The 12,100-nt window shown below is 34.8% G+C and overlaps 1 protein-coding gene across 1 annotated transcript; it reads right to left on the bottom strand.

Annotated features, from left to right (window-relative positions):
• Window positions 1–2,951: 2,951 nt before the first annotated feature.
• On the bottom strand, window positions 2,952–12,100 carry LOC143471379 (uncharacterized). The gene is made up of 14 exons (XM_076969842.1): window positions 11,887–12,100; window positions 11,158–11,334; window positions 9,337–9,513; window positions 8,973–9,119; window positions 7,760–7,906; window positions 7,425–7,589; window positions 6,959–7,105; window positions 6,635–6,799; window positions 5,310–5,453; window positions 4,648–5,115; window positions 4,360–4,560; window positions 4,008–4,285; window positions 3,434–3,612; window positions 2,952–3,129 (listed from the first exon to the last, which is right to left on the bottom strand). The coding sequence occupies exons 1-14, from the start codon at window positions 12,056–12,058 to the stop codon at window positions 2,952–2,954; spliced, it is 2,745 nt and encodes a 914-aa protein (XP_076825957.1). The 5' UTR covers window positions 12,059–12,100.

The following is a 12,100-nucleotide window of genomic DNA, read 5'->3' as shown; positions in this document are numbered from 1 at the left end:
CGCAGCACAGTTTTTCTGTGCGCGAAGACCGTGACAGCAGTGCGCATTTGCGCACGCGCGCAGCTTAGAGGGAACATTGATTACCACCCTGCCTCTCTTCAACAACTACCTGACGTCACCAATAGCAGGGTTCTATATCGACCAGCAACCACGTGACGTCCCTTATTGCAGGGCGTTAATCAAAGACAGCAAGCTGCAATTGGAGACGTCACAAAAAAATTCTAACATGTGCTCAGTTAAAACTGCTATTGTAGTAACCTGTTGTGTTTTTCGAGGTTTTTGCTGACTCATAAGATTTTACATAGGCATAGACATTGTGTTACCAATTATCATTTAATTTACCTTGCGTTTTCAAGGGTCCTCACGACCTTTTTAGTTCAGTTTTACTCAGCACTAGCTAGAAAGTGGTCTAGTGGTCTAGACACCGAACTTCATGTAAAAGTTTTTTTTGCTTTCTCGTATTTATATGCTTGTGTCACGGGATTATTTTTATGCACCTGTTTTGTAGACACCACGTTATACACCGTCTTTTCTTCGCATTGTGTTGTTTTTATGCATGTTCACGGTCTGCCGTGTTTTACTTGTTTATGTTCTTTTACTTGTTCTTGTACACATGTTTTTATCAAATTTCTTGTGACGTCTCACGTAGTTACCTCAAAGGCTTAATTAGTATCGTGTTTTACATTCCACGTTGATTCTATGATTGCGTGGAATTTGTTTTGGTGTGGTGTTGCGCTCGGGTATAGAGTGGTGGAGTTGGTTACGTTTTGGTTTTAGAGTAAGATGGATGTTTTTATGAGAGAAAAAGCTATTAAAAGTTAACAAGGCAAAACCGGCTAAGAGACTAGCCGTTAGAGCGGGAAGATTCCTGGCTAAGGAAAATCTTGGTTACACTTGTTGGGAAAGAAATTCTGCCTTCACGAGAAGTCACTTGGAGTCCGAGCATTCAGTTATTCTTTTGTTCAATCAACAAGTGTGTCCCATATATTGGTGTGGTTTGGTTATGGTAAATGGTAAAACGGTTATGGTAAAACGACAATAACTCTACGAGCAAACAACGAACGGGAAGAAGCAGAAAAGTCCAAGAGGGCTTAAGCAGCGTTAGAATAACGTAACCAAATGATACAAATGAACAATAGTATGGTATCTTTATCCTCTGAGTCAGGCTCGTAGCTAGCATTGAATTTAAGAAGGTCACACGAAATTTAGGAAGGGGCACAAGTTTAGCGTTATCGAAAACTCAAACGACAAGCTATTAATCTTCAGACCTACAACAGTTTTTACAGTCACTTAGTCTAAATAAGAAAAAGCCAATTCGTGAAAATCAAAGAAATAATCTTCAAAACAGAATGTTTGACTGGAATTGTTGGAACTGTTAGCCTCAATAACAAGTAAAATTTGAATTACACCAAGTTAATAGCAAAGCTTAAATCATACGTCAAAAGTAAGAAAGTCGTTTAGTAATACACACCACACAATGCGGTAGTGTATAGTTTACAATTTCAAAAGTTGTTATTGTTCCATGCAATCGTACGCCGCTTAAAATTTTATAATTTCAGTTTAACGAACAAAATAGTTGTTTGGGCGACAGTAGGCCATTCGCTGGTTAGAGTATACCACAATTATTTTATTAGATTGCAATCTGACTCTTAAAAACAATTAAAAGGTAGCAAATTCTGTCTAGAAATTCCTAAACTTCAGTTGAGATTATATTAAAAATTAAACATTGAGAATCTGATTAATTTCACTTTTTATGCTCTTCATTAATACTTCAAACAAACCCGAGTTATTACACCTACTTCACTGTCCAAAAGAAAGAATTTTAAGAACCCAATTGCCAACAAGCGCATCTCTTTACATTACGCAGCACTTAAGGAGATCGGTCTATTTCGTTCTCACTCTCATTTTCCAACTCTATGTGTATGTCTGAGTGTGTAAATCATAGCGTTCAAAGTTACATATTTTCACTGAGTGAGAACAATAAAGAAATAGAGTTTCAACTCGAGGCGCAGTGCGCTTTATCATACGAAAATGGTTTGGACTTTTGGAATCGAAGATTTTTAGTTTAGGTGTCAATTTTAACGATAAATTATAATTAAATGATACAATAATTATTAATGAAAGAAACTAAGTTTTAATAAACGCTGTCTATTTTAGAATGACAATGCGTTTAATTAATCATGCAGAAAACGTGCTTTAGCGATTAAGCTGTCAATCACACAGGGGTTATTTCGAATTCGAAGAGTTCATAAGGCAATGTGGAAAACATGTTTACAAAATAGAATGATAATTAATTTATGAGGTAATCTTAGTACAATGAGTTCAAAGTGCAAAGTAGATAACATGTTTACGGAATAGATTGTCAATCAACTATTTTTCGATTGGTTAACAATTATGCTGTGGACTGAGAATCAACTTACGGCAAGTATGACGTTATGCAATAATAGCGCAGCCTAATTTCCTTAAGACCAATGCAGAAACATAGCTAAGGTAAGCAAATAGTTGTACTTTGATGTGATGGGCCACTGAATACATCACCAACTCTTCACTACCTTGTCGTTCTCACGCTCGGTCCAATTGAAAAGTGAAAGCAATAAATCAAAAATATTTTTGTAACGATTGAGATATGTTATCATAACCTGTGATTAACCGTAAAAAGCTCAACTGTTTTGCCGAACAGTATTAGCTTCTGGGTCGCAATTGAAGGGAACAAAGTTTTCTTTTGATCAAAAGTAGTTGTACAACGAAAACAATATTTTTTTTGATATCAGTACATTTTTCTTTAAATCAGGTAAGCAAGGTGCGTATGTAAACTGTACACCCTGACGGGCACAGCAGTTCGCTACCTACTAAAGCTATATAGAAAAATTTATTATATTTAGTTTGCAGAACGTAAAAATACGTGGTAAAACACAACAAATTTGCAAGAATAATAGAGTATACATGAGAGTTTAAACAAACGTTGGACACGTGCCGTTAACAAAGTGTTCCGTTGCCCCAAATAGCTCGACATTATCCATGGATAAATTCACTCGATAGTCCAAAGGACAATGACAACGATAGTATATTGCTTTGATTTCATCTGTTGATAAAATACGTGGCCAAAGGAAGAAATCGATAATGGTTCCTCTGCGTATATACAGAAAACATTATGATAATTAGAATTAAATATAACTGTATTTTTTTTAGTAAAATAAAAAACAGGATATAGTTTGGCACTCTGAAGGTTAACTTTATTTATACTTTTTCTACACGAGCTTTCGCAAGCATAAGTTTGCTTCTTCAGGTGTAAAAATGTTTTTTTCGCAGTACATTTGAAAATTTTGTTTTACTATAAAATGTGGTTAACACGGTTCAGACAACATCAAGTTGGTATTATTTTCAGGATATATATACACATAAAAGCGCTTATAATTGTCAATTGATAACCAACCTGAATGCTTGCGCAGGATCTAAATCGTGTGCGTCAAACGAATCTTGTTCTTGTCCAAGAATCAAATCTCCTCCGCCCTGTATGGGAAGTCCTCTGTATCTTTTGCGGCCCACAATTTCTCCTTGAATGTAAAGAACGACTTCTTTGAGAGACGTTGAAAAGGAAGCACAAATATGTTCCTATATATAAAGAGATTTTAGCAAATATTGTAGTTTGAGGACACGAATTGTTGACTTCAGAATATAGCTATAAGCAGAGTTACCATTGCTTGTTTTCAAGTACAATATCTTAAAAAATACTAATGTGCTTATTTCCACTTGCGTGCTTATTTATGTCCTATTTTTAGAGCAGAGGTCCCTACTTAGGGCATTTTGACCCCTTTAGTATACAATTTTGTACCAAAGAGATACCAAAACTAAAAACATGCAAATAGTGTCTCATTTTTTGGTCTTTTTTTAAAGAACATTGATTGCCTTCTCTTGTTGTGCATATTTTATATTTAAATCAACACCATTCATTTCATTAAAATATGATTACGTTTTCCAATAAACGCATAATCATGCAAATATCTTACGTGTCCAGTGGTGTGGTTTTCATGAACTGGAAAATTAAGCCGAACTCCAGCCAAGTCCAGGCGAAAATTTCCACGGCTATCAAATCTCAAAGTCAGTTCATGTTCGTGAACTCTTGTCGCATAACTGATAAGTATGGTACCTCTCGTCATGTACTCAGTATCAATCCAAAGACAAAATGTAGCCTCGCTAAGTCTAGTGAAGAAACCGGTCCCGCGATATCGGGCATAGTCTGTGGTTTGATAACCACGCGGGAATCGCAACGAGACGCCTGGGCAAGCTGTTAATCGTAGATCATTTGAGTGTTTGAATTGGTTGAAATATTGTTCATTAAAGTAACAGCAGTGATCATACTTGTTTCAAACATAGTTAAGAATGTATCATTTGCTTCCTCATAAGAAGTTTCTGTCTGCAGAAATGTGAAAGGTTTGTCAACTTTCGTAACCACCGTACCAATTGTAGCAGCACAAGTGGCCAATGTAACTACTGCCATTAATTTCCAAAAAGTAATCTGGGAAAACTTGCTCCCCAATCTCCTAAAGAAGCTTTGTGCTCCTGAAAATTGATAGTTTTTCGTTTTTAGGACATATAGTTTTATGTTTTAATTGGTCTCGAAATTTCACCACAAAATATATAATTAACCTTTAAATTTTAGTGTATCATTGTGCGTTTCGTCGAAGGAAGCTGAACCAAATTGCTTTTTGTCGTTTCCAATTGCTTCATTTGTTTGATTATCCCCAACTTTATCAACCGCATCTGCAACCGTCAGTTTTTCTGTCATTTCGGACTTTTTATTCTCTTGTGTTTCATCTATTTTTTCTTCTTGTTCCACCATATCATTGTCGGCAACATTTTTGGTATTTTCTGTCGCTTTGGAACCAAAATCGTACCCTCTGCTACGATTGCTGCTACAACCAGGAGTCGCTCTCTTTGAATTCTTTGTTTCCGATTCCTTGAAATAGTAGATGTTTGTTGGGAACGGCCTTACGTGAGACAGATCGGATTGTGTTCGTTTTAGTAATTGGTACTGATTTCGATTTGAAGGAAGTTTTTCATTTTTTCTGTTTTTCTTGTTCAACACGGTTCCCAACGCGGATATTACGTAAGAAACTGTAAGGTATTACATAATTTAAATATATTTATTTCAGAAACCCTAAATGTGCAATTAGTTAAATTTAAAGTATGAAAAAGATTTAAGTTGCCCTTCCTTTGTTATACAACTAGCTTCTAGAGCGAAGTTTGACATGTTGTAACAGTTATTGCTACCAATAAAAATTATAACATGAACAGTTTATATATTGTACCTGTTTGGTTGTCCGATGTGATAGGGATATTAATGCCAAGTTTATCTGCCAAACCTTTCGCTGTGCTCATCATGTTTTGATGTTCTGTATTCGCGGAGCCACCTTCCATATCTTCAGCAAATAGAGGAAAGCTCTTGAGTAAACCTAAACAAGCAAAGGCAATGCAATAATTATAACATTACTCTTGTGCAACACAAGCAAACAAAATGTTCATATATAAAGTCAGTTAACGGTTCGATTAAACATGAAGTTTGCTAGTATGGGTGCACCGAACATGAACCCAAGTCCGAAGGCTCGGGACAAAGGTCACAATTAAATTAAATATTTTCACAAACCCGACCGTTTACTGGACCGGTAACTTTTGCTGAAATAAACAAGAAATCTTGGTATTGCAAGAGAATGTTTTCAAAAGTAACGTCAAGATTTGTGATTAATACCTTGTGAAAGTTGTTGTTAATCACAACCAGGTTTATCACAACCAATCTTTTTGATATTTGACGTCGATTAGGTTGGTTAGCTTATCCTTTGCGAAATAAAAAGAAGCGACAAGTCGAACCAACCACCAAAAGGGCAAAGGGGCAGTGTTAGTGTAGCAAAGAGCATTAGTAGCGTAGGCAGTAGTAGTAGCAGCGCAGTAGATAACGCCGTTATTAGGAGAAAAAGAAAAGTATGGTTTATGTGAAGTTTGCACTGTATTTGGTACAAACAGTGCGATGGCTATCAAAGCTAGTATATTGGCCATACTTGCAGCAGATGCAGCATATAGGCCATACGTAATTTTGTGCAAACTTTATTTTCCATTATGTGCTAACGGCAGTTGTTGTTTCCCGTGACGCAGAGCCTGTTATAAAAGTCGCCCCTGAGATCCTATAAAGTATAGAATATCAGGAGTATTACAAACAACCTTTCTGTTCATTTTTAGGAAAACTAACGACCAACGGCATACCAGTTTATGTTCCTGTAAAAGATCGATTTCACGATTTGTGTCTGTCGAATTGTTACAACTCATTCATCCACTTAAATGTACAATCGTATATTAAGCCTATACCGAGAATATCATATATACTCTGGAAGTATCCTGCATCATGACGGCAACAACCAGAGGCTAAACTTTAAACTTCTTGGTATAAGTTTCAATATAACGCTGTACACGTTCGAGCTCAGCTGGGCATGGAATGCTCACAAATGTTAAAATGAAAACCCCCGGTTCTCACGACGCCGAGTATTTTTTATTTTATTTACACATTCTTAGAATTTAGTGAACTTGATTAAATCCATTAAAATCATACAACAGACCAATTCGTGAAATCAAATAAGACTATCACCTGAAAATTTACTTTTCTCCGCTCGTGTCATAACCGACCCAGTTGAATTAAACTTTTTTCTAAAACGGTTGTTAACATTTTGCAATAAACCGTTTAAGTTTTCCGTCATATTGTCCCGATTATCAGCAACATTTATTGCTGACGTTTGAAGATATTGCAGTAGCCCTGTAAGTGAAAAATTAAATTGCATTAAACACTGCAAGTTGAAAATATGTACGTAAAGTTGTCATTGTTTTTAATTTATGTTTTAGTTGTTAAGACATAGTAAATACAACTATTTTAGAATGGCATTAAGTGTCACATGTTGCAAGAAACACATAACACCTGCTTGCTGATTATCAGATGCTATAGGGATGTTAACACCCAATTTATTTGCCATGTTTTGCACTGTGCTCGCAACGCTTTGAAGTCGTGTTTTGTCAGAGTCACTTTCCATATCTTCGGCTAACGAAGAAAAGTTCTTGAGCAAGCCTATGTAAACAAAGGTAACGCATCGCATAAGAAATCGTTTTGTACAAAGCAAGCAAAAAAATGATTTTACAATGAAATTACAATAAAACTTTTCAGCTAAATAAGGAAGTCTTTTTGTAATTATTATACCGACATGCACACGAATTTGTGTTTAGATGTATTATATTCACATCGTTATGATCACTATTACGCACGAGGTAATTGTTAAAATGTGTTTTGATGAACACAAAATGTATGGCTTTGTATTTTATTGATATTTTGAGAATTTGGAGTGACAATATATACTATATAGTATATAGCATCGATAAGTAGATCATACCTGAAAATTCCCCTTCCTCCCCACACGGCATATTCGACCCAGTTGAATTAAGCTTGTTTTGAAGTTGGTTTGTAATATTTTGCAATAATCCGTTTGAGTTTTCCGTCTTATTTTCCCGACTACCAACAACATTTGCAGCTAAAGTTTGCAGAGACTGCAGTACACCTGAGAGCGAGAATGTGAAATCGCATCTACAACTGCTAGTTGTAAATTATGTAAAGTTATTCTGATATTATTGCTTTTATTGTTGTTATATATTATACCTATTAAATTAAAGTTAATAAGTTTTAATATGACACCAAGTACTAAAGCACACAAGAAACGTTAATTGGCACCTGCTTGCTGATTGTGCGATACGTCAGGGATACTAACACCCAGTTTATTTGCCAAACCTTGCACTGTGCTCATCATATTTTGATGTGCTGTATTTGCAGAGTTATCTTCCATGCTTTCAGCAAGGGGAACAAATTTCTTGATTAAATCTATAAACAAGCAATGGGGTCGCACTGTTGCAAGTTAGCAAATAAAACTATTAGATCCATTTCTGGACCGCATCTACGACGCAGATAACAACACAATGCCACCACACAAAACTAAGGATCATTCTATTTACCAAAATGTAGCTAATATAGTTAAAGATACACTATAGGTTAAATCTTGTATTTGTGTTACTTCACTGATTAGTTTTAATTGGTGTGTCTTTTACTTCTTTGCTATCCTCAAAACTGCTCTTTCTGATGTGAAGAATTGAAATAGTTGTGAGTCGTGGAGTTATTTGGATGAAACTATTCTACTGAACGCGTCACTGTTCGCAGTTAGTGAGGCTGTGAATTTCATCTTTTTAGTATTCAGCTATTTCCTCCGTAGCATAACAAGTGTAGCCCTGTTTTCGAACATAATTCAGACAAAACTCGTATTTCTTGCGCATTTTGCAAAGTTAACTTACATTAGTTAAATTTTGGACTTAAGTAGCTACATTCGTTAAACTTGTGACATTCGTGACATTCGTTACATTTGTTACATTAGCCATACATTTTGATATATAGAATGGTCCCAAAACTAAGGCATCGTTAAAATTGTAAGTTTCATACAGGTTACGGTCGATGATTTGGATGACTTTGAAAACTTAAGTTAATCGGAGAATTTAGGTTAATTAGTATATAGCCTATTTTCACAGCAACAAGCGCTTTAGGATTGCACTTAAATGTTTTGTTTTATTTCCGTGTAAATAAAGTGGAATGCATATGTACGATTGTAGGTACTGCTGGCCCACTTTCTCAACTTTCACATCTTGCAACAGTGTACCATTTAATTTCTCGCAGTTGTAAGCTATTTTAAATTATATTGTAGCCATATCGTCCTGTTATAATTACAACGCAGCAAACTACAAGACGATGTATAAATTGACTTAACTATACGTTTTTATCTGGGAAACTATTAACTTAACTCCTATACGAATAAACAATATACAATATATCATATACAATCCAACTTTCAAACTACAATATTATTTGTCATGCAAAATACCACCTATACACAAATGCGCACCTGCCACTTGGGTGTTTGATGAATTGGACATATTACAACTCATCATTTTTAAAGCCTGAATTGGGTGTGCCATGTTGTCAGGTGCTGGCTTGTCTGGCCTGTCTTCGTTAATATGTTCAGCGATTGGAGTAACGCTTTTGGCCAAAGCTATAGCAATTTGTTTATAAATGGATTGTTTATTTTATAGTTTTATTGCTGTTTTAGCTAGACAAAATATTATAGCGCACCTTAATATCGTCGGACCTTGTTAATATAGGGTCGTGGGCCCACAAAGATTGAATGAGTACAAAGGTAAAGAAAAATTTGGGTATGAAACACATCACGTTTTTATAGTTTTGATGCACGAAATTGGTTATAGAGTTACCACTTGTTAGCTTGTTGTTTGAGCCTAATAGGTTTTCAACTTTCAATAAGTTTTGTTGTATCAAGTCTGTCGCATCTTCTAATATCGAGTTAGACATTTCTTTTAATTGGTCTTCTTGAACCGAACAACCCAAAGACCCACTATTTTCTCGGAAAGATTCCAGCGATTGCAAGAAACCTGTCAGAATAGGATTATTATCAACAAACTCTTCCAAATATCAAAATGTTCCAAACCAATATACCTATTTATAATAATCTGCTAACTGCAAGTTTCAATGTTTTATTAATAAAAGTATAATAACGTAAAAAATAAAAAACAAACTTTTATTCACACTTGTAAAAACTTTAAATAAAAAACTCTCAAGAAAAATGTTTTATTTGTGATGAATTGATGAAATCATAAATTTCACTATAAATACTTTAGTTTGGTGACATTGGATTGTCACACATTTTCACGTTACTTCACATGTGTGTTTTGCAATTGGTTCGCCTAATCTTATTTTGTAATTATACCAGGCGAACGTACGTAAGGCATTTTTTACCGTTGCACAGTGATATGTTTTTACAGTAGATGTATTCTATATTCATATATTATGACAAACCCTCTTGCGCACGATATAAGCTTTTATAGTTTGTTTTAATGTCCACAATGTGTATCTCATTAATAATACCCGTATGCGACTGTTCTTTTTGTCGGTTTTAATGAGACATGCACATGCACAACTTTTGTGCGGCTTCTCCCCGAGGCATATAGCGCCGTCCGCGATTTTTGGTCTCGCCCCTTGATTGATTGCGTAGTAGCGATGGGGATTTGTAGGCACGAGATTTTATTCTGAGTTTTGGTTTTTAAAAAAAGACCGATGTTTTAAACTATGATGATACTGTTATTTTTTTAATCCGTAAGCGAGTTGATATTATTACAAGTTTAAAGAAAAAATTTTGTCTATATTTGACTGACCGATAAGCGGAAGGACCAGACCAGACCGATAAAAAGAAATTAGCGTCACAAAATTATATTTATCCGATATGAAGTTTAAAAAGGAAAATCTCTTTTGGGAAGTGCAGAATCGGACATAGATTTTTATCCTGGGAAATTTGTTTTAACTTTCCTATATCTACTTCACGATTGGCTATAGCTTTCGTCACCTACGACAAACGCACAAAAAATTGCATTCATAACCAATCTTTTTCCCTCCGCAATCCAGTTTATCGACTTTTTTCTATAAATTTAGCACATTTTCTCCGAAACTTCTGTGTCGGAGTTGGACAGCGGGGTTTCCGGATTAAAGGGGTAAAAACATGGTATGAAAGTTTTGTGTCAGATAGAGTTGATTCCGGTTGTTCGGGGTTCGGATTAATCAGGTTTGAATGCATACAACATAACATAATCGCTCAACTTTTCGAAAGACCTGATATATAATGTCTTCCTAAGCTTTATTAAGTGAAGTATTTCCTAAAGAAGGAAGTGCTTCACCGTAAGCTGCTAAACCATTTACCCATGACTATATACATGCAAATAATGAGCAGAATTTACAGCAGTTGATAAAAGTCAATACATATATTATTCCTGGTGCCCAGCATTATGCATCGATAAGGTCATTACAATTACCAAGGCAGAAAATGAAAGAAAGCTACAGTCACTCTCGGTAATATTATTTATTTATATTATTTATTCGTTTACCCATATCGCCTGCCTATCAATTATGGGTAGGCTGAGATGTTTGGTATTCTATTATTCGTTTACTAAAATATATGATTTAAGCCATATGCTTTTATGGTTTTGTCGCAAAAGCTTATACTGTTATGGTTAGCGTTATACTACCTGATAAATCGTTGTTTGAATCCACTGGATTTCTTAATTGGGGTAAGTTTTGTTGTATCAAGTCTGTCGTATCTTCCAATATCGAATTGGAAACTCCATTCACTTTGTCTTCTAATTGAACTGAACTATCCATAAATTCAGCATTTTCTTGGAAAGATTCCAGCGATTGCAAAAAACCTAACAGAATCGGATTGTTATCGACAAACTCTTCGAAATACCAAAATCTAACTACCATAAAGACCAGAAAAGCAAAAAATGCAACATTGGTAGTAAATAAGCTTATGTGATAATTGCAGTTAAGCAAATAGCTAATAAACATTCCTCGCGTGTACAGATCTGGTTATAGTTACGTTAGATATCTTCTCGCGTTACATTGATCACCGCGTTCTTGTACATTAGCTGGGTTTTAACATTAACTAGATACAAATGTCAGTTTAAGCAACTTTGCTACATTTATCCATTTGTAGAATGGACCGTTATAAACGACGAGTTGTAAGTTTCATTAGTTACAATTGTAAACTAATTTAAAAAATAAAAAGAATTTAAACAGCATACTTATTTATTATACATTATAGGATTGTATTAAGTAAATAGTACCAAGAAACAAAGACGCTAAAGAAAAATATTTTGATAAAGAAGGGAAAAAACGATTAAATTAGTTATACAAATAATCAACTTATAGAAGACATTAGATTATATTTATCAGATATATGTTGTATAAATAAATACCTTTTATGGGAAGTGCAGAACTAGTTACAAATTCTTTTGCTGAAAAATCTGTTTTGATTTCGTTTGACGTAATCTGTGTTCCGCTAACTTCTTTCCCTTCATGTTCTTCCCAACTTTCTTCACAATAATCATGATTTTTCTGAACTTTACTATTTTCTTTGTTTAAGCTCATATTAAAAATGTTTATATCAATTGTCTGCGCAACTAAAGTAAT

Source organism: Clavelina lepadiformis, chromosome 9 (assembly GCF_947623445.1).
Source record: "Clavelina lepadiformis chromosome 9, kaClaLepa1.1, whole genome shotgun sequence".
In the NCBI taxonomy this organism is placed as follows: Eukaryota; Metazoa; Chordata; class Ascidiacea; order Aplousobranchia; family Clavelinidae; genus Clavelina; species Clavelina lepadiformis.
Note: the sequence above shows the minus strand (reverse complement) of the source record. Positions and strands in the feature narration are given on the sequence as shown.